Here is a 23,001-nt window from a genome sequence, read left to right as displayed (position 1 = left end):
AGAGAGAGAGAGAGAGAGAGAGAGAGAGAGAGAGAGAGAGATACCTTCCGGCAAAAGGGACAGCTTAAATCACAAACCGGAAATGGAGAAAAAAGGAAACATTCATTCAATATCAAGTAGTAGAAACCAAATGAGTCTAAATGAAGAATCAAAACACAGAATCAACAGAGCATACATACCCTTCAAACTCATATATCTCAATGGGTTTCTCAGGACGAGGCCCGATCTTTGAGGTTTCCTTTACCGTGATCCCTACACATATATCATCAACCATTATGGTTACCAAATATGCACAAAACTCCTCTGAAACATAAAACTAGCCCACAAATGTGAAGGAAACTAATTCCTAATCAAATCCACTCTAACATCTTAAACCACGAGAAACAGAAAGGTGAAAGATTAGAACTTTGTTGATAATGATTACCGCCTAAACGCAACGCATACTGGTCAGCTGGAATCTCTTCCTTGGACACGAACGATGCAGAGTACCTACTCAAATACAATAACAATTCGAAGAAAATCAAATCAAATTGCTGCATATACATCGATTTAAATCAAATCATACACACATAGAGACTCAATTCAAGCTCAAAACTCAAGAGTGACTCAGAAACTCAAATTTGGGGGAAACGAAACAAATTACCCAGAAACGAAAACACCAGTGCCGAATCGGAAAATCAAACCAATGGAAGCACCCAAGACATCGAAGAGTTTTCCCGATTTGATAGCGAACCGTTTCGGCTCCGGTGGCTTGAAACCAGGAGGAGCAGTGAATACAACAGCAGCTCCAGTGTCGCCACTGGTCTTCGTAGAAACTGAGACAGAATCGGAAGGTTCAGATGAAGCTTTCACCATAACTAGGGTTCGAACTGAACTTCTCCGCGGAGAAGAAGAAGAAGAAGAAATCGATCGGAGAATCGGAGGCTGACGGAGCTGGATACTGTTCACCACTATCATCCCCGCCATCCGATTTTTCCTTTATTTTTTTCATTAATTTATTTTTAACGTTGTTATATCACAGATAATGGGCCTTAACTTTGGGCCTTACTTTGGGCTTTAACCTTTTTTTTTAGAGTTTTTGACTCGGTAAAGAAAAGAATTCCAACGTTCTTTTTGATTTGACTTGATGACTGACAGTAACAGTAGGGGAAAATATGAACGTTGTGATGAAGCGGTAACATTTTCTTACCGTTTGAAAATATAATATTTTTAATTTACTGGGAAATAAGAACGTTATGACTCTCTCTATAAGTACTCCTTACTTGGGTCTGAAATCTGAATCCGCTTTTACTCTTTACTTCTACTTACAAAATGTTGAATACACTCTGTTTTATTTTTTTTTAATTAGTCCTCTTTTAGTTCTTCTTCTGTTCTTCCCACTTAAGGAGTTCTCTCACTCAAACTTTTCTACACTTGTCATTACCCAAGACTAGAGAGAAACAAGCATAAGCAAGGTAAAACTAATTCCTCTAGTTTTGTTTACCATTAAATCGTTAATTCTTCTTGTGTTAGAAGATTACCTTTTCTTCATCTTTTATAGAGTTGAACATCAAATTGTTAATGATCTATTACGAATCCAATTTTTATATATTGTTGTCTTGCCTTCAACTATGCGTAATAAACTGTTTTTTTGGCTTCTTTTTAAATAAATTGATCAATTTATATGTTGAGTTACACACTATGATGAATTAAGTTATATGTTGAATTACATAATCATAGTAGGTATTTTATATGTTGCGTAATCATAGTAGGAAGTATTTTATATGTTGTGTCTGAGAAAACATATAATTAATGAAGTTTTTTTTTATATAATGAAAATACAAAGAAAGAAAGTGGGTATTGACTAGAAGAATGCTTTTTTGATTTTTATGTTAATATATATGCACGTGCAAAAACTGACAAACGGAGGAAACGATTGTAATGAAAACTGATTTTGATTAATTAATTTTGCAGATGTGTTGAAAGGGAAACAAAGCAAGCCATCGGATTTTGTCAGTGTTTTCCATCTTCTGCTTTGTGAAGTTGACCAGAGTGTTTAATTTGTAGAATGTTTGTATTGTTTTTTTCTTTTTATAAAGATGTATTATATAGATGTATGTATATGTATATAGGTTTGAATGTATAGATGTATGTATAGGGTTGTGAATGCATAGATAGATGTATATATGTAGGTGTGAATACAGATGTATGTATAGGGTTGTGAATATATAGTCTATAGATGTATGTAGGTGTGAATGTATAGATGTATGTATAGGGTTGTGAATGTATAGATGTATGTATAGGGTACATAGATGTATATAGGCTGCATACGTATGTGTGAGAGCGTATAGAAGCGCCGAATGGGTGACTATAGAGTGTACGTAGTAGACCGGCAGTGACAACGCGAGTAGACAAACGCGGAAAAACACTAACAAACACTCTGACCAAACATTAAAGATGAACAAATCCGTCACATTAAAGATGAACAAAACATGTTGCCTGTTTCACTGTATGAAAAGAGATTACAGTGATGGATTTGTCCATTTTTTTTTTCCCCTAAAGGATTCTTCTTCATTGATAAAACTGGAATTTTACACAGATGTTTAAGCTAAAGCCCAAAGGATAAGGGAAACTTACAAACAAACAACTTCTAATACATTACCAAACCCAACAATGCAAAGCTAATAAAGATTCAACTCTGAAAATCAATTCTCCGAAGCTTGGAATGGACTCCAAGAACAGGAAGACAACGACGCTTGGAAAGGATATAAAGATGCAGCCAAACAAATTAGCAAAGGACTTGTAGAACTGAGATGAAGAAGAGCACCAACCAAGGATTGAAATTACCACCCCTTCTAGACCGCTACATCTTCAATTGAAACTCAACCCAATACCTCTTGAAGTGCTTCAACCAAACCAGGCGAAGACACGAGACTACAGCTGTTGAAATGCTTCGGTTGTAAAATTTTATTTAATAAGCGGGGAGGAAAGAAACTTCATTTGTTAGTCGAAGTGAAAGGGCCTCGATAACATCTTCTTCAAAGAGGAATTTTAACTTTTTCTGTTTTCCAAAACGGGATGACTTCACACTGGAACTGAACCAACGAGAGCAAAATCAGAATCACCTAAACAGAGATAGCTGGAGATTGGACCAAACCTAATTCCGTTGCACCACCTCCAGAGAATTGATTCGATTGATAGATGAACCAACCAAATCAACTCCATCTGAAGCAAAGAAATGAAACTGAAAACCAGATTTATTTCTAGATCTGGATTCGAAATCAAAACTTTGTTGTAGACATAATCAAAGCAAAAGAAAACAAATAAGAAACTATTGAAATCTAAACAAGCCACCATCCCTACGACGGTGGCCACTGTTAACGGAGCGATTAGATCTGAACTTTTGAGGCGGCTATTAGGTTTTGAGAGAGAAAAGGGTTTTTTTGTGACGATACTAAGATGACGAATTTGTCCATCCCACGTAAGTAAAAAATACTATTAGTTTTTTTTTTTTTTGGCTCAACTTCTACTCATCATTAACCAATAAAAGTACACAGGATTAATTTGTCCACTTCTACAAGATGATTTAACCAATTAGGCACTAATGAAAGTATGCGGGGAACAGAATTCTCAAGTGAGATAGCTTCCCTCGCAACTTTGTCCGCCACTTGATTACCCTCCCTAGGCGTGAAATGCACCTTCACCTCATCAAAATGCTGTAAAGCTTGTCTTATGTCCTGTAAGATCGGGTCTAAATTTGGGTTGTCGGTTTCTTCCTTAAGCATGGACACAAGTTGTTGAGAGTCTGATTCAAATATCACTTTTCGATAATTAAATCTGATCAGCATAAGCACCGCGCCTCTAAGGGCTTCAGACTCAGCTTCCAGCACCGTATTCACTCTTGGCAAAGCCCTCATCCCCACCCAAAGCACATGACCCTTATCATTCCTCGCAACCCAGCCAATACCACAGTTTGTTCGATCCACAATCCATGCTCCATCGGTGTTACATTTTATCCAGCCTGTTGGTGGAGGGTTCCAGCGAGTTGTTGTTGCATCCTTGATTTTCTGGGGTTCTATGTGTTGTGATGGTGGTACTCTAAGCCTCCATTCATCTTCATCTTCCTTTGCTTTTCCAATGATTTCTGGACCTGAAAATTCTTTGCCTTGAAAGATCAGGCTGTTTCTATTTTTCCAGAGTCTCCAGAGAATCCATACCGGGTTTAAGATATTTGAGGTATTCTCATGTTGTAGGTCTTTGAAGTTCATCACATCGTGAAGATTTTGGTAGATAGAGTCCGACCATACACCTTCCGGAGGAGCAGCAAAGGAAGCGAGAGCCCAAGTCAGTCTTGCAAATGTGCACTTAAACAAGAGATGGTTGATCGTTTCTACACTATCAGGGCATCGGCAACATGAACTGTCACTTGCTAAGTGTCTATGAGAGAGATTACCTGCAACTGACAAAGTATTAGCCATACATTTCCAGAGGAAGTGACGAATCTTGGGTGGAACATCCATTTTCCAGATTTGCTTGAATAGGGGCGATAGGCTCGGTTGGAGAACCTCCTCCAAGCCAGCTTTGTTGTTAATGATCTCAGTCAGAACCCAGTAACCGGATTTTACCGAATAGTGCCCTGAACGGCTGTAATCCCATGCATATCTGTCCTTTGTGAGACTTCCCCCTGGTCTCTGATGCAACACCTTTCTAACGTCCTCCTCTGAAAAAATTCTAGAAATAAGATCTTGCTTCCATTCTCTACCGCAATCTTCTAACAGATCATCAACATATCGGAGTTTGGAAACAAACTCTTTATATTCTTGAGTAACATGTCGTAGGGAAAGGACTGGTTGAGCGGGCTTAGAACCTATCCACTGATGTTTCCATATCTCAATGGACTTGCCATTACCAACTACTGTCCGCGCACCCTGTTTCATCATGCTTTGAGCTTCATGGATGCTTCTCCAAGCGTACGACGGCCGAGAGCTTAAGGGGGCATTCAGAGGATCTGATTTAGGGTAGTACCTGCTTTTGTAGATTCTTGCCATTAGTGAAGCAGGTTTGGTTAGCATCCTCCATAACTGTTTCCCCAGCAATGCTACATTGAAACTTTCAATATCCTTGAACCCTAGACCCCCAACTGCTTTAGGACGACTGAGGTGTTCCCATGCCTTCCAATGCATACCCCTGCCTTCTCGTTTGTTCTTCCACCAAAAATCCGCCATTATTGAGGCTAGTTGTTGACAGGTACCCTTGGGGAGCTTGAAACATGACATTGTGTAGGTAGGGAGTGCTAGGGCAACCGCCTTTAGGAGAATTTCTTTGCCTCCCGGAGAAAGAAAATTGTTTTGCCAACCATTAATCTTCGTATGCATTCTTTCTCGGAGAAAGTTTAGTGTTTCTATTTTTGATCCGCCAAAAGATTCTGGGAGACCAAGATAGAATCCTTGTCCTCCCTCTGTTTCAATTCCCAACCTCTGCTTGATGATGCTTCGATGCTCTTGGGGCACATTCTTTCCGAAATGGAGACAGGATTTCTGGTAGTTCACCCTTTGTCCAGATGCTAGACTATACTCCTCAATGATCCTTATTATTTGGCTTAGCTCCTCATCATTTCCTCGGCAATAAAACATGCTATCATCAGCAAATAGAAGATGAGAGATTGGAGGAGCTTTCCTAGTGACCTTGAGACCGGTGATTTGGCCTTTGTTCTCAGCTAATTGTAGTGTCTTGACGAGCATTTCTGTGCAGATCACAAACAGGTAAGGGGAGAGGGGGTCCCCCTGCCTTAAGCCTCTCGTCGGGGTTATATTCCCATAGGCAGCTCCATTGACCAGAACCTGATATTTGACTGAGTTGACACACGCCATCACCAACTTAATCCAATCCTCTGCATATCCCAAAGTCTTCATAGCTTGTTCCAGGAAAGCCCACTCCACACGGTCAAAAGCCTTTGAGATGTCTGTCTTGATTGCTACGAAATCCTCCGAGCATTTGTTATTGGAGCTAAGGGCGTGGAGGAGTTCATGAGCTATCAGAATGTTGTCGCTGATGAGACGACCTTTCACAAAAGCTGCTTGAGTTTCAGAGATCACTGTAGGTAAGGTTCTCTTGAGGCGTGATGCTAATAGCTTACCAATGATCTTGTAAGTCACATTGCACAGACTTATAGGTCTGAATTCTGTCATTTTCTCAGCTCGCAGCGTTTTGGGGATAAGACAAATGTTGGTTATGTTCATACCTTCCTCGATACTGCCTGTTTGAAAGAAGGATCGAACCATTTTGACTAATTGTGGCCCCATATTGTCCCAGAACTGTTGATAGAAGAAACCATTCATGCCGTCCGGGCCTGGGCATTTATGGGGATTGATGTCGAATACAGCTTTCTTCACTTCCTCAATTGAGATTGGGGCTAGAAGCATCTCATTCATGGTGGCATTGACAGTAGGTATTACCTCTTCGAGCTCCTTTATTTTATAGCCTACGTCCTCTGATGTGAATAGCTTCTTGAAGTAGGCTTCAGCTACCTTTCCCATCTGAGCATCGGATGACCATTCTTTACCCTCCTCATCTATCAGTTTATGAATACGTCCTTGGGCTCTCCTATTTTTGGTTGCGGCATGGAAGAACTTTGTGTTCTTATCACCATTTTGAAGCCAAGTGAGTCTACACCGATCTTGCCAGAAATTCTCCTCCTGGATATACTCCCGACTTATCTCTTTTTTAAGTCTTGCAACCTCAGCTTTATCAAAGGGATTTTGTCTGGTTGCAGCATCGAGCTTGAATTGAAGATCCTTCAGTCTCACCGCGGAACTAGGATTGTTAGTTCTTTTCCACTTTGATATCTCTTTTCGGCATCTTGCAATTAGCTCCATCATGGCGGAGTCCTCCCTAAGAGGTTGATTGCCCCAGAAACCTGAAACAAGCTCCAAGAACCCTTCTCTTTGTACCCATCTTTTGTCATATCGAAAGTTCGCTCTTTTAATCCCGTCATCATCAATCAGAACATTTATTAGTGGGCTGTGATCTGAACAGATCTTTGGGAGATAGGTCGCCTGGGCTCTAGGGAATAGCTCCAACCATGCCTGGTTGGCAACCGATCTGTCTAGTCTGCATTGGACAAGCTCATCATTGCGATTCCCATACCAAGAGAACTGATATCCTAGGTGCTTCAGTTCCCATAGACCACAAGATATCAACATTTGTCTGAATTCTCTACAAGATGCATCTGACCGCAATGGTCCTCCTAGTTTCTCATGTGGATTTACCAGCTCATTAAAGTCGCCAGTTAACATCCAGGGTCCTTCTCTGCCAGTACCCATTCTTGTTAATCTTTCCCAGAATTTACCTCTTTCACTCTGAATCGGGTCTCCATAGATGCAGGTGAGATAGAACTCTTTATCCTGCCAATTGACTAGTACATCGATCAGTCTTCGATCAGAGTGTAACACTTTGATTTTGACTGAATCCTTCCACATTAATGCTAAGCCACCACTGAGTCCTTCCGGTTCCACAGTATGAAGATCAAAGTATCCTAAGTGGCCGACGACATTTTCTAAATAGCTTCTCTTCTTTTTGGTCTCACAGAGGAATGTTATCTCAGGGAAAAACTTACAACGGATTTCCCTTAGATGTCGAACTGTAGGGGTATTCCCCACCCCCTGACAGTTCCAACTCAGTATCCTCATGATTGGTTCGAAGGGTTGGAATTAACCATCAACCCTTCTTTCAAGTTGTTGTCACTGCTACTCTCAGGCTTTGTGCCAGAAGAGTGAGGACGAGTTGGTGCCACTGATGAGACAGACTGATTAGACACATGGGCTGCTCCTGGAGCAGATTGGTCAGAAAGAGCTGCCATGTTAGCAGAATGATCAGATATGGCTGCCACTTGGGCAGAATGATGTAAGGGATCAGTGTGAGATCTTGCAGTTGGACTCGTGGAAGAGACCTGAGATCCCAGCCTTTCAAAAACATGAGTGGTAGGACTGGCTTTCTCGTTGGATCCTCTACGCTCTGCAGTCTTAAGATTTCCTATGCTGGAACCCAGTCTTGCAAAAACCGAAGGAGAATCCTGCTTCTTTTTTTCCCCAGAGTCAGTTCTTGCCTTCTTTGAGTCTCTACCGCCACCACTAGTACTTCTTCTTCTCTTTGTTGCAGAGGGGAGTTGATCAGTGGGATAGGGGATTATTCCTCTATCGTGGGAAGCATCAAAGCTCTGGGTATGGTCTTCCTCCCTAGCTTTGGGTCTCCATTCCTGTAGAGGGGCACCATTTTTCCCCTTGCCTTCCTGTCCTGACCATTGGAGTCGTTCCTTCACTGTTTTTCTTCGACGACCTGAATTGGAGCTCCCTTCGGGGTTAGAATGCTTTGTCCTGTCTATCCGAGGGGGTAAGAGGTCTACAACATCTCTCAGCAGGATGCCCTTTCCTTTTCCTTGAGATCTTGGTCCGTCTTTTCTATTGCCTTTTCTGTTTCCTTGGCTCCCGTTGTCTTTTGCCATTCGCTCTGGGATTTGGAACTGACAACCATTCTGATCATGGGTGAGTCTTTTGCAGAGGAAACAGACTTTGAGTAGTTTTTCATATATCAGCTCCACCCGAACCGTCTCTCCAGTTTTGAATCTAGCTGTTTTTACAAATTGGAGGGGCTCCTCTGCGTTGACCCAAGCTCGAGCTCTAACATATTCCAAAGACTGTGAGTTTTTTGCGTGGAGCTCTACCGCATCCACCTTACCAAAGGGCTCAATGATAGACTCAACAGCTTTCTTCTTTAAGAGATGGATTGGAATGCCCTTGATACGGATCCAGAATAGGATACGTTTCAGGTATTCAGGACCTGGGTTCGCTTTCCACTGCTCCAATGTGACAATCCATCCGTTTACAAACCATGGTCCTCTAGAGAGAACGTGGTAGAGGTCGCCTTCACTATCAAAAATAAATTGAACTCTGTCTTCGCCAATCCCTCTACCTCTCACTCTATCTTCCATACCCCATATGGGGGGAAGAGCTTTAACCAAACCACCAACCTTGTGAGCTGACGGGTTGAGACAGCGCACGATGATGCTTTTGGAGTTCTCTTCAATGAGGTCATCATTTTCTAAATCTGGGATGTCCACAGTTTCGCCCTCCCCAAGAAGATCCAAAAAAATACTATTAGTTAAAAATTTAAAATGCGTGAAAAGAAAAATCAAAATGTTAATCACTAGTCGAAATATTCAAAATATCAGTAAAAAACAAAAAAAATAGAAGTCTGTTAAAGTTTTAAAACTAACTAGAAATTAAAACAAATTCAAACAAAGGAATTTAAAACCCAAAATAGCTGAAAATTGATCGGTAGTCAAAATACTGAAAGAAAAATGTGTTAAAACACTTGCTAGTGAAAAACTAACAATTATTTTTGTAACATAATTTTTTTTGTTTGGTTTCTAGTGATTTATTGTATCTCTGAACCCAGGGCTGAACACACGAAACAATACATATCAAAATATGGATACACTTTTTTTTTGGGGGCAAAATATTGGGATAAACTTTAAATCACATAACCGAGTCTTGAAGATACCGTTCAAAAACTTGGTTGAAGCAAAAGCATTAGTTTCAAAAAAGAGAGTCTTTGGACGGTGCCTACCAACAGAAGACCGCCACGTGTTGCAAGCAGGTTTGCTGGAACCTAGCACGTGAACCGACCAAAAGCATGGGAACTACGGCCGAGTAATCTAAATTCCTTTTGCCTTCGTCACATCGTGTTTTGTCCAAAAGACATCGCCACAAAAGGGCTCTCTGTACTTTTTCTTTTCTTTTTTTTTGTTTGTCAAAGGGCTCTGTACTTTCCAAAACAGAATGAGAATGGAATCTCAATCTTGACTCAAATTGTCATTTATAGTAATCTTATCTGGATTTATGTTGCTTCCTTTTCGATAAACTAATTTCGTCATAGACTACACAACTTACAACATACTCCAATTTACATTTTTTTTTTCAAGTTGAATTACGCAACGCGTATATAAGATGACGTTTAACGGTAAATCTGTCAAACTTAGTCTAGCTATATGTATTAATTTTGTAATACCAAACGACAGACTAATGACACAAATCTTGAAATATACTAGTAATATTTACTTTTGGAAAAATCATTATTTTTAAGTTCTTAATATTACAATACGATTGGCTGTTTGATAGCAATTCTGCACACAAGTTTAATGTAACGTTTGTACATGTCTATGTACTCCAATTAGTTTCTTATGCAATATTTCTTTTTGGTATATTTATGGTCGTGTTTATAGTTATTAGATTGTAATTACAAGAGTCCTCTTGATCTAGAGAATTAACACTTTCTATGAAAACCAAAAAAACATATTAAAATAATACAAGATTTTGAAAAAGGTGTTGAATATTCAAAAGTAGAACCAAAGCAAATCATTTGTTGATTTGGCCTTTGAATGTAGGCTGCCTGTGCTCTTTCAAAACAGTTTTCTCTTTTCCTAGGACATATATGTGGTGACAAATTATAGACAAAGACATCCATATAAAAACACTACTCCATGATCATTGCCTGTAAGACTAGTGCATTGCATTCACCAAATATGTGCACTCTTATTTTGTATTTATTTTGTTCTTTCTCTTGATTGCCACTAGTAAGTATTTTTTTTTATAATCTCAATGTAAAACATAAACATATATATCTAAAATGTGCAATAACCACATACAAATTGTATAAATATACTATTGTAAAACGACTTTATAAATTAAATTAAAACATGTGTGAATAAACTATTTTAAAACCAAATTATATTTCTGAATAATAGGAGAACAAGTACTGATCAGGACTTGGTAAAAGTTTACCAAAACCAATTCCATTCCACCGTTTGAGATATGTAGACATTGTTTCTGCCACCACCACTATAAGAGAGTTAACGCACTCGCGAATGGCATGCTTTTTTTTTTTCTAGCTAAAAAGATGAAACCACTGTATCAGAAGAAAGTCACAAACATTTAATTGAAACCATAGATAGTTCTTATATACCCACCCATTACCTGGTTTTATTTATCAAGTTATTATTATTTTTATTTTTTTATCAATTGTTATTTAATAGCTTGTGATGATCAAAACCTTTACCCCTCATCTTCGTTTTATATATAATGATCCCATGCAAGATATTTATAATTCTTAGATATAAACATATATACATATTTGGAGAAGTTAGCTAAGTATTATAAATATCTTGCATTGCATGTGATAACATTAAAACGATCATCATGAATACTTGCACCGCCAACTCAATTCCACAAGTAAAAACATATATATTCATAATGAAAAAGGATAATCATACTTATAAAAAGATACATAGATGAGTAATGAACAATATGCACCACCCGACCATACCACCCCACCCACTATAAAATATTTAGGGAAAAGAGAGAAAAATCAAATCAGGTCCCACCCGCACTAGCTACGAAACGAAATCCCAAAACTCCTATAAATATACAAACACAAAAATCTCCAAGCAAAACAATAGAAAAAAAAAAACAAAGAAGTAAGAAAAGAAGAAGAAGAAGATGGGGAACTGTATAGTAATGGAGAAGAAAGTGATAAAGATAGTGAGAAATGATGGGAAGGTACTTGAATATAGAGAACCCGTTAGTGTTGGTCACATCCTTACTCAATTCTCTGGTCACACTCTTTCTCACAACAACACTTATCTTCTGCCTGATGCTAAGCTTCTCTCTGGCCGTCTCTATTACCTCCTACCTACAATGATCAAGAAGAAGGTCAACAAGAAAGTGACGTTTGCCAATCCGGAAGTGGAAGAGGAGGACGACGAAAGAAGATCACTAAGAGATGACGACGATGATACTAGTGAAAGCAACAACAACATCGATGGTGATGAGAATAAGAGTGTCGTGAGGATGAAGATCATTGTGCATAAGCAAGAGTTGGAGAAGCTACTTCAAGGAGGGTCAGTCCATGAGATGATGTACCAGACTCTTGAGAAACAACTTTTGCTTACTTCTTCTGATGATGATGATCTTGAATGTAATAGCAGCTGGAAGCCTGTGTTAGATAGCATACCCGAATCTGAAAGTCTCAGAAGAACATAAACACATAGATCTTATATATATACATTAAAAATAGTCTAGAGCTTGTTCAAGGTCGACAAAATTGTTTTCGGGTTTTGTTGTATATATAAGCTTTGAAGCTATGTTATAGAAAAAGACTGTGATATTGTCATCTTAAGTCGAGCTTATTTTTTTTTTTTCTTCTCTGTTTCCAAGTAAATTTAAGTGAAAATTCCATCCATGTTTTGCCATGGAATGAGAAGAACTCAAAAGAAAAAGTAACAACCATATATAATTAAGACAATACAAAATGATAGAAAAATTCATATGCACTTGATTATTTTTACTATTTAGCATATGTTTCAGAGCCAGTCCACTATGGTTCAAAATGTTCTGTTCACATCTCTTCATCATTATAAGTTTAAGTTGATTTTGTTCATAGTTAAGAAAGAAAGTAATGTATTTTGGTAGAGACATCCACTAAATCGAAACCGAAGAAAGTTATGTCGGACCGTTTCCGGTTTAGGATATTATAACCGGGAAGATTTGGAGAGCCGTACCGATTGGTTTGGTTTGGTTTGGTTTTGGATTTAATGCTTTGCGACTGCGTCATGGGTAGGCCTGGACATAAAAACCGTATCCGAATACCCAACCCGGAACCCGACCCGAAAAACGGGGTTCAGGTTGGGTATGGGTATGCCTATAAAACTCTATTGGGTTCTATTTTCTAATACCCGTGGGTTCGGGTTAGGGTCGGATAATATCCAGTACCCGTTTGGGTACCCATTAAACCGAACATATAAAGATATTTATTAGGCTTGGGCAAAAAAATCGGAACCGAAAATCGGAACCGGTAAAATACCCTATTGGGTCCTAATCTCCAAAACCCGAAAACCCGGAACCGAATCCGGGACCGAACCAAGAACCGAATGGGTACCCGACATACCCGAAATAAAATAATATACATAATATATTAGTTATAATTTGTTCCTTTATAGCATAGTTATTCAAAACTATAGATTAAAATTTAAAAAATATTTTTTTTCTAGATTAAAATACTCAAAATAACCAAAATTATACTGACATGTTTAGCTATATATTCAAAAATTTAACCAAAACTTTTTAAAACTTAATTTTTTAAAGTTTTTTTTTCTTAATATTAAGTTTTAAAATTTTCGGATAATCGGGTAAAAACCGGGTATTTCGGGTAATCGGGTAAAATTTTGGGTAATCGGGTACAAAATATCTGAACTCGATTGATATCCGATTTTTCGGGTATTTATAGATTCTGAAATTTTAGACCCGAACCGACCTAAACCCGGTAAGACCCGAACCGAACCGGAACCGATATTTTCTATTTACTCTATTGGGTCCTAAACTCCTCTACCCGAAAAACTCGAACCCGATCAGTTCCTATCCGAACCCGACCCGAGTACCCAAATGCCCATGGCTAATATTTATAATATTTATCATTAATATAATGCAATTACCCCAAAATTATGATTATAATTTTGAATATTTCACTTAGTTTTATACCTAAATATCAAAAATAATCAAAATATCTAAAATATTTTGTCACATAAGTCAAAAATTAACTAAATCTAATTAATTTTAATTATATTTTTTTGAGTACTCGGTAATTTGGATACTAATCGGGTTCTAAAAGTTGTAACCCAAACTGACCCGAACCCGATAGTACTCAAACTGAACCGAACCCATATATCTAAAAATTTCTAATAGATTCTATTTTTCTAAACCTGTTTATCCGAATCAGAATGGGTAATACCCGAACTCGAATGGGTTACCCGAATGGCCAGCCCTAGTCGTGGGAGAGAAGATAATCGCTTTTTCCAGGCACAGGGGAAAAAAAATCTGAAAGCTTCGATTTTGAATCATATAAATCATCTCCCGTGGCGGAAATTAAACGTCTTTACTAGAGAAAACGAAGAAGAAGAAGAAGAAGAGAAAGCTTTGTGATTAGAGAATGGCGTGTGTATCGACATGCTTAATCCTCTCCCCTAGGTTAACTCAAAAGGGTTTATCTTCAAAGATTCACCTCAGATCTCCCGTTGATCGTTGCTCTTTCCCCGGAATCTCGACTGAGTGGTGTCTGAGCACTCGTCGGAAATTCACTCGCCATGGAATCGCTGTGGTGAAGGCGGCGAGTTTAGATAAGGTTAGCGGCGCAATCAAACCGGGAGGATTGGTGGAGAGTGATAAGTTACCGACTGATGTACGGAAACGAGCGATGGATGCTGTGGACGAGTGTGGCCGGAGAGTCACTGTTGGTGATGTCTCTAGTAGAGCTGGCTTGAAGGTTACTGAAGCTCAGACAGCTCTTCAAGCTATTGCGGCTGATACTGATGGGTTTCTTGAGGTACTACCTAGTTCAGTTTCATGCCCATTAACTCAAAATTCATACGTAAATTGAGGAGATTCTGATATAAAGTATTGATCTTTGTTAAGAACGAAAGCAACAATACATTAGAAATTTGAATAGCTGTAATGATATTAGTGTAGAATGAACTTGAGCAAAACTCAATTGCGAAGATTTGAGGAGATTCTGATAAAAAAAAAGTATTGATCTTTATGCGTTACATGTTTCGTTTTAGTCTGTGTGAATGTGCTAAATTTCAATGAAATGTTATTTCATTCAGGTGTCGGATGAAGGTGATGTGCTTTATGTTTTCCCAAAGGGTTATCGAACTAAGTTGGCTGGCAAGTCGTTAAGGATACAAATTGAACCATTTCTTGATAAGGCAAAGGTAGTGTCTTTTTTTTTTTGTTATCATTTATCCATTACCTTTTAACGGTGCACTTGATATGAACTTGAATGTTCTGAGATCTATTATTATGTGCCTGGCAGGGTGCTATAGACTATTTGGCTCGTGTTTCCTTTGGCACGGCGCTTATAGCGTCTATTGTTATTGTCTACACGTCGATTATAGCCCTGCTTTCAAGCAGAAGGTATGTGTTTTACTTGACTTGCAATTAAGTTATCTTGTTATCATTCTGGACTGTGGTCTCAGTTTGAATTTTGCACTAACCTTTTTGGATTCTGTTAAAAGCGAGGATGATAATCGTCAAAGAAGACGCGGGCGCGGGTATGATTCTGGAGTCAACTTCTATATCAACCCTGCCGATCTGCTTTGGTAATTTTACTTTCAATGGATTTTAAAGGGCTTCTTCTACTCTTAACAAATAGAGATCAGTAATTGATTTAACGGAATCTCCTAGTCATATTTCTAGTGTTTTTATGTAAGGTACTGGGATCCCAATTATTACAACAGGCGACGAGCTCGTGAAGATGAAGAAAAGGGAATGAATTTCATTGAATCTGTAAGTGGAAATTGAATTTGAGAGCTTTCATGCTTTGTTATATGTTTCCCCCCTCATTGATTTTGAGTGGTAATGGCTTAATTTAAGTATGGGTTTATCTCTAGGTTTTCTCCTTTGTGTTTGGAGATGGAGATCCAAATCAAGGAATTGAAGAAGAGAGATGGCAGATGGTAATGTACAGGACTTGAATTTACTCACTTTTTTCTTCACATCAGATCTCTAGGTTTTCTCCTTTGTTAAATGTTATGAATTTGAAATGATACATCACCGCTCATATAAGAAAAGTTTTAGTCATTTACTCGTTTTTGATAAATATTCTCAGATTGGTCAGTATATAACTTCCAGAGGAGGTGTTGTTGCAGCTGATGAACTTGCTCCATACCTTGATGTGCCATCTTCAAAGAGTGCTATGGTTTGTTTTGCCTATTGTCTCTTCCAAAGGGAGCTAATGCAACTAATTTTGTTATGCTGAAAGCTGTCTTTGTACTCCTTTACCTCTTGCGCTGTTCATCTTCTCAAGTTTTCTTTCTAATGTTTACAGAACGATGAATCCTACATTCTACCTGTTCTTCTTCGGTTTGATGGTCAACCTGAATTGGATGAAGAGGTTTGCAAATCCCTTTTTTTGGTTGCTTGAAATGTGATGCCCAAAGGTGCATGATCTGCTGCTTTTTCTTTGGTCATTTTTATTAACAATTCTATCATGTTGCCTAGGGAAATATTTTGTATCGGTTTCCGTCCCTGCAACGTACAGCTTCTGGATCTAGTAGACGAAAAGAATATGTGGGGAAATGGTTTGACTGGGTTGCTGATATGGAGAAATTCTTCAAGGAGAAAAAATGGCAATTTAGGTTCCTATCATTGTTTAAACCTGGATTTTAATGTCTTACACTTAACGAGAAGTTTTTATTGCATTCGTGGTTCAGTTTCTGATAATGGAATAATTTTTCTTCACAGTAAAACAACTACATCCGAGAGAGCATTGGTCATTGGCCTAGGTGCAGTAAATCTTTTTGGTGTGATTGTTCTAAAATCATTGCTAAAGTAAGGCCCTCCTAGATTATACTCTGCTTAATATTCCCTTGTGTGCGTATATATAAATGTCTAACGCAACTTTGTTTTTGTGTTCGTTTCCAGCGAGATGACTGTCATGCCTGGTGGATTTCTTACATTTGTTAAGAACATATATCCACTACTTCAGGTATGATTTAGTTTCTGTTGATATGCCAAACTACTTTTATTAAATTGTTTCCTGATTCTGGTTTTCCCTATTTGCTTTAAACATGATTAAGGTTCTTTCTAAGCTTAATTACGGACACAAACAATTCTTAGTGGATTTTGTTTTCTTACTTCCAGTTATCCAGTTCCTTAGAAACCTTGTGAACTAGTAATTATCTTGTCGAACAACTATGCAGGTATATGCAGGTTCATTCTTTGCCATCCCTTTGATTAGGTGGTTTTCAATCAAGAGAAAGAATAACCAAATAGAGAACAGAAACAAAGCTCGGCTACAATTTGCGCGAGCACTTGAATCTCCAGATATCGCACTACAGCGTAAGGTAGGCAAATCAGTAGTAACATAAATCTAGTGAGATGTTTTATTTTTGGTTTCTGTCGATTGCATATTATAGAATCATTAATGTGACGCCCAAACATCCAAGGGTTAGGTTCTGAATCTTCTATGACGCTTGCATATCTATGGGATCTCTTTATGTGATTACCCACTTGTGATTGCTTTATGTGACAGTTGACGTAGTGGCTCTTATATTGCTCTATATAGCACCAGCCAGATTAAAGCACATTTCTTGGATTCTTCACCCGGAAACTTCATATATATGTTTTTTCTTATTATATGGGAGTTGTGAACTAACGCCTTTGAATGATGATGCAATACAGCTACTAAGCGCAAGGGATATGGCGCAAAAGACAGTCATCGGGAAGGAGCGGATCGTGTATAGTACAGATAGAGATATGATGGAACAAAACTATGAGACAGACGAGTGGGAAAGAAGATTCAAAGAGTTGGAAAAATCGGATTGAAATGTGAAATTCTGGTAAGTGAATGAAGCCAGTTTCACAATTTTCTTGCTGCAATTTACTAATACTGGTTTCTATATGAATCACACACAGCTCTCATAATCTCACCTCATCTGATTTTTTAGGGGACTTGTTGTGACGTAGTAGCTCGCACATCATCCACAACACAGAACAACTATCTCAACAACTTAAAAATACATTAATGGACGCTCGGAGTTTCAAGAGGATGACACAAGTCATGGTACATACTATTTAGACATTCTTCCTCTCTCTCTGAGACAGAGATAATTATTGGTTTATAGGGTCTCTTTAAGCTCCAGAAGTAATAGACCATTATTTTGTGCTGCTTCTTAACACAACAAGCTGTAGTCTTGTTTTTATATCAGCCAGGACATCTCTAAGTATTGCTGCTGCTTGTCCCTGAGAGTTACTAGATGCAACAATAGATTATGTACAGGAAATTGTGTATATACGAAATTCCAAATTCTTGCTTATGAGAATATTCAATATATTATTATCTTTCTTTTTTAAAGAGATCTCATCATTAATTTGCAACTGAAGGACGAAATTGAACTGAAACGGAGTAATGTGGCAAAATTGGTAAATATATAAAACTTGTGGGAGCAATATACAGAAATAGATGACGTGGAGGCTAAAATAAGCGTGGTGTTCACAAGACCAGTAGTCTTTTCTTTCGCCTCCCTTCTTCTTCTTCTTCTTCTTCATCGTCGTCGTCACCAAAGTCTTATTGAAAACTTCTCAGAAACGAAAAAAAAAAAAAAAGGAATAAATTTTCCAAAAAGCTTGAAACTTTCGTCCTCTGATGGCGAAAAACTTATAAAATTGGATTAAAATTGTAGAGAGATTGTAAAGAGAAAGGGATTCTGAAGGATAAAATCATGTCGAGATCTCTGGTGAAACGCTTCGCTCCTTATTTGGCTGGTCGTATTAGAGAAAACCATCGGTTGCTTAATTTTTCTTCCGTTTCTGCTCTTAACGAAGCTTCTTCTTCTTCCTCTTCTCAATCTGATACGTCTTCTTCTCTCGAGGTTGTCCATCTCAGCGACAATTGTATCCGGGTATGATTGATATCTATCTGCTGTTTTGAATTGATCTCTTTGTTAATCCGGTTCAAAATTGGTTCTTACGTAATTTGGTTTCTATTGGACTTTTGCTCTAATCAGATTGAAAGATTCTGTTTGTTTCGAACAACATCCATAGTTCACGAATCTGCAGAAATGGAATAAAACATGAGAACCTCTTCTTACTTGTATATTGTTTGAGTTGAACTTACCTGTTTTAGATTGTTGGAACTTGGAAGCAGACATTGTTTGTTGTTGTTTTGCTCCTTCTCTTGACTTCTTGTGAGTGTTGTCATTTTGTTAGAGGATGAAAGAGTTGCAATCCAGTGAGCCGGAGAAGAAGCTGCTTCGCTTGGGTGTAGAGACGGGAGGCTGTTCTGGTTTCCAGTATGTGTTTGAGCTTGATAGTAAAACCAATCATGATGACAGGTACTTTGATTTGATCACCTCAAGTCTTACTACTATTACCATTTTACTATTCTCTCCGTCTGGCTAGAAGAATCATCTGTTGCAAAACTGCGTCTTTTTTTGTCTCAGTTTTAGTTGCTCTTGAACATTGCAGGGTTTTTGAGAAGAATGGTGTCAAATTGGCTGTAGATAATGTTTCATACGACTTCGTGAAAGGTGCTACGGTTGATTATGTTGAGGAACTGATCCGTGCTGCCTTTGTGGTAAAACTAAACCCCTCTTTTTGTCATCTTTCTTTTTTCTTCATTGCATATATAGTCATTTGAAAGCATTCTTGCATGTACCTGATGAGAGTTGATAGGGGACAAGATATAATTATGTAAGATTTTCATTTGATTTCTGTTTAATGCTTTGGTGCTTAGGTAGCTGAAAACCCAGCCGCAGTAGGTGGATGCAGTTGTAAAAGCTCCTTCATGGTGAAACAGTGAATCACTGAATATGTCTTCTTTACATGGAGTTGAAACCACGTTTGATCTTTTGTTTATTACATGTATAATGTCATAACTAGGGAAAGATACAAAACTCTGTAGGCTTCTAGCTCAACAAATGATTTGTTCATCCTATTTTTAAAGAATAATGGAAAGATTTATACAAAGAGGAATCTTGTATCTTCTCTTCATTTACAAAACAATTTGGTCTCTACCTGCTCTTGATCATACTTCATAGATCTCAAATCACTAGTCCAGCTGACGATAGTGAGTCCTTGTGACTACTTAACAGAGAAGAGCGATTTAACTCCTTTAGCTTTCCCTTCTCCACCAAGAACACTCTCTGCGCCATCATCACTGTCTCCAGTCTATGTGCAATCACAATTACCTGTAAATGCAAACATAGGAGCCATGGAACCAGGAAGTTTTTTTGTATAATCTAGTGATGATTCACTTAAAAGGTGTTTTAGAATAGACGAATCAGATGTGTGCTTTTACCGTATGGTCTTGCATTACACGTTCAAGAGCTTCTCTGACTAGCAATTCAGACAAACTATCCAATGCTGATGTTGCTTCATCCAAAATCAGTACAGATGAGTTCTGATAGAGCGCCCTAGCGATAGCTAGTCTGCAAATTTGCCAATATTAACAAGACGTAAGCATCCTGAAAAAAATATATCAACTGGTTTGGAACTTCAATGGAAGAAAGAAACAATCACTGAGTTTTAATCACTCTTGCAGACCCCACCTTTGCCTCTGGCCTCCGCTTAAGCTTGAACCCCTGGGACCAATTCCTGTGTTGTATCCCTCTGGTAGGTTTCTGATAAATTCATCAGCATTTGCAGTTTTTGCAGCAATCTCAACTCTCTTCATATCAATTCCCGTCGTGATATCTCTGTACCCAATGTTGTCAGCAATTGTCCCTGAGAAAAGAGTCTTATATGTGTAGAAATAGTTAAGTAACTTCGATGAACCATTATAAAAGTCTTGGGATGAATCATGAAAGGAGTAAAATTTGAGGTCTCTGGAACTTACTGTGTCCTGTGAAACCAGACCAACATGCTTCCTCAAACTTTCCAATTTGATATCCTTAATGTCATTTTTGTCAATGAAGATAGAACCTATTCATCAAGGAAAGATTGCAATTAGATGACAAATCTATGGTTCTAAACATTGTGATTAGATGGATACAAGTAAAGAACTAAGATTTTTCTAACCAGATGAAGGTTCGTAAAGGCGGAGAAGCAATTTGATCAGTGTAGTCTTTCCTCCTCCAGATGGCCCAACAAGAGCTACAGTTTCTCCTGCTCTAATATGAAGATTTAACCCATCCAAAACAGGAAGCATATTTTCGTCATACTTGAATGATATATCGCATAAGTCAACTTCGCCAGCAACTTTTTCCAATTGAATGGCTTCAGGTCTCTCGATCACCTAAATTTCAAGACAGGGCCAAAAAGCACTTTGCATCAGATTCTGAGATGGACAAAACCAAATCATTAGGATTATATAAGTTGAAGAGAAAATCAGAAGAAAGATAGGGTGTAGTAGTACCTTAGATTCCAAAGAGGTTAAATCAAACAAACGTTCTATCGCTGGCTCTCCTTGTTTCAATTCATTATAAGCTTTTCCAAGATCCTGCATAATTCTTTAAATTCAAAACCCCAATATGACAGCTCCTCAAGGTAAAGTGGCTTAAACGTATGTCTAATGAACTAGGCAAAATCAGATTTGATCATCCAAAATAATAAAGCAGAAGTAACAGTTTGCGTCTAGGAGCAACAGATTCAATGCCACACTAACAAATGTATTTTACCTGGACAGGATCGATCAAGAAAGCTAATGATGCCACGAAGGACACAATTGCACTAGAGCTTAAAGAAGAGCCTGAAAGTATCACTGCTCCAACACAAAATATCGACAGTGATCCTAGATACATAACTTGAACAATCTGAGGGATCAGTGACTTCATTTTCTTCTTCTTCAAACGTTCATCTAGGTCAGCACGAGCATACCTCTGAAACCTCACACTCTCAGAAATCTCTGCGTTATTAGCCTTCACAAACAGAATCGCAGGAAGAACCTAAATGATAAAAAAAAGCTCTCCCTTTAGTAACTTCTCCCTATATGAAATTATGAACATACGGAATGTAAGGAGAGGCAATCTCAAAGAAGAACATAAGAGTACCTCATTCAAGTAGGTAGAGAGTTGAGCAGAGGCAATTTGTGCCTTTCTTGATATCTTACGAAGCCGGTCACCTAGATATGCTATGAGAAGTGCAACAGATGGGATCACCTAGAACAAAACCAAACCAATAAGAAAAGTGTAGAGCAAAAGACACATACAAAACAAAGACAATCATTTCACTCACCATTGCAGAGACTAGTGTCAAGGCAGGACTTGCAACAATCATATGTGCCGTCATTACAGATATCTGGATAGCACTGGGCACAACTGTCTGCCATACAAGTGTAGCATAGAGAGTTTGTAATTAGCCAAAATCAACACAATCTATCCAAAAAGTTTTGAAAAAGAAGGAAACTTTATACTCACGTTGAGAAGAGCATAGATAGTGTCAGCAACTTCAGAAGCTTCAGCAGTGATCCTGTAAGCAATATCTCCTGATGAAATCCCATTCCCACCTTCAAAGAAGTCTAACTCTCTCTCTAAAACCCTCCGATACGCGAAAACACGAATCTTGTAAACAGTGTTCAAAGCAGCTTCCCAGAGAAACGCTTGCTGGAGATAATAAGCAACAACCTTAGCCAAAACCAAACCGGCCAAGACGAGACACTCGCCTTTGAGCTTCATCAAGCTGGCAGAGTTAGCGTTAAGGTTAGAAGTGAAGGAGCCGAGCCTAGGAACAATCTGAGAAAGAGATACAACAGAGACACAGCTGCAGAGCCAGCCAAGGAGGACGGTTCTGGATTCCGATTGTAGATATGGTTTAACATTTTCAAGGGGTTTTAGTGAATTGACTGTTGGGTTATTGGCACGGAGACGGAGAGTGGTGGTTTTACGGGAGCTCAGAGGTTTCGTGGATGGTTGAAATGTGGGTTTGAGAAAGAGGAGAGATGAGCTCCGGCGATGAGATAGCGGCGGTGGAGGAATGAGGAGACACTGCGGCGTCGTGATGCGGAGGAGAATTGCCATTTGCTCTCTCTCCAAAAAAAATCGAATCAAACAAATTAAACGAATTCTCCTTAACCGAACCTAAACCGACTACATCAGCGTTTTTATGAATTTACAAAGACAGGCCCTTTAATATACATTTGTGGAAAAGTGTCAAATGCTTAAAGGTTAAATGATTTATTGATTTTATAAATAAAAAATGTCAAAAAAACATCATTTTATTTTAAATGATGAACAAAACATGAATTTTACATGTGGTAGATTAAATATCTAATTTTTATTGAGTTTCTAAATAATTCATAAAATTTTGTTGACTTTCTTAAAAAATCATAAACTTTTGTTGATTTTGTTATATAAACATGAATTTGAATTACTATAAAGAAAAATTTAACGGTTTCATTATCCATTAAAAGATTTGTCTGAATAATAAAACAAAACCTTGTGATTTATTTAAAAGTCAATTTAACGTTTAATCTCTGTTA

At 38.2% G+C, this 23,001-nt stretch overlaps 5 protein-coding genes across 5 annotated transcripts in view; 3 read left to right on the top strand and 2 right to left on the bottom strand.

Annotated features, from left to right (window-relative positions):
* Positions 1-980, bottom strand: part of LOC104709952 — an 8,543-nt gene extending 7,563 nt beyond the window's left edge. The window contains exons 1-4 of the mRNA XM_019228990.1: positions 644-980; positions 425-489; positions 180-252; positions 45-63 (exon numbers count right to left, since the gene is read on the bottom strand). Of these exons, the coding sequence (XP_019084535.1) occupies positions 45-63; positions 180-252; positions 425-489; positions 644-966 (480 nt within the window). The 5' untranslated portion in view covers positions 967-980. The remainder of the gene's footprint in view (positions 1-44; positions 64-179; positions 253-424; positions 490-643) is intronic.
* Positions 11,498-12,177, top strand: LOC104708734. The gene has a single exon (XM_010425351.1). It carries the CDS (start codon positions 11,532-11,534, stop codon positions 12,072-12,074), a length of 543 nt encoding a protein of 180 aa, XP_010423653.1. The 5' UTR covers positions 11,498-11,531; the 3' UTR covers positions 12,075-12,177.
* Positions 13,848-17,915, top strand: LOC104708733 (uncharacterized protein At5g03900, chloroplastic-like). The gene is made up of 14 exons (XM_010425350.2): positions 13,848-14,409; positions 14,690-14,797; positions 14,899-14,999; positions 15,101-15,184; positions 15,296-15,371; positions 15,476-15,541; positions 15,694-15,783; positions 15,913-15,978; positions 16,086-16,222; positions 16,329-16,415; positions 16,509-16,572; positions 16,787-16,930; positions 17,268-17,425; positions 17,534-17,915. The coding sequence occupies exons 1-13, from the start codon at positions 14,017-14,019 to the stop codon at positions 17,409-17,411; spliced, it is 1,560 nt and encodes a 519-aa protein (XP_010423652.1). The 5' UTR covers positions 13,848-14,016; the 3' UTR covers positions 17,412-17,425; positions 17,534-17,915.
* LOC104708731 (iron-sulfur assembly protein IscA-like 2, mitochondrial) lies at positions 18,096-19,568 on the top strand. Its single transcript, XM_010425347.2, has 4 exons — positions 18,096-18,487; positions 18,795-18,919; positions 19,053-19,161; positions 19,321-19,568. Exons 1-4 carry the CDS (start codon positions 18,308-18,310, stop codon positions 19,384-19,386), a joined length of 480 nt encoding a protein of 159 aa, XP_010423649.1. The 5' UTR covers positions 18,096-18,307; the 3' UTR covers positions 19,387-19,568.
* LOC104708732 (ABC transporter B family member 29, chloroplastic) lies at positions 19,388-22,607 on the bottom strand. The gene is made up of 10 exons (XM_010425349.2): positions 21,941-22,607; positions 21,759-21,845; positions 21,575-21,682; positions 21,203-21,469; positions 20,941-21,024; positions 20,604-20,820; positions 20,422-20,507; positions 20,135-20,322; positions 19,885-20,014; positions 19,388-19,774 (listed from the first exon to the last, which is right to left on the bottom strand). Exons 1-10 carry the CDS (start codon positions 22,538-22,540, stop codon positions 19,628-19,630), a joined length of 1,914 nt encoding a protein of 637 aa, XP_010423651.1. The 5' UTR covers positions 22,541-22,607; the 3' UTR covers positions 19,388-19,627.

The sequence above is a fragment of the Camelina sativa genome, chromosome 8, assembly GCF_000633955.1.
Source record: "Camelina sativa cultivar DH55 chromosome 8, Cs, whole genome shotgun sequence".
Lineage (NCBI taxonomy): Eukaryota > Viridiplantae > Streptophyta > Magnoliopsida > Brassicales > Brassicaceae > Camelina > Camelina sativa.
This window is presented reverse-complemented; position numbering and strand designations above follow the sequence as displayed.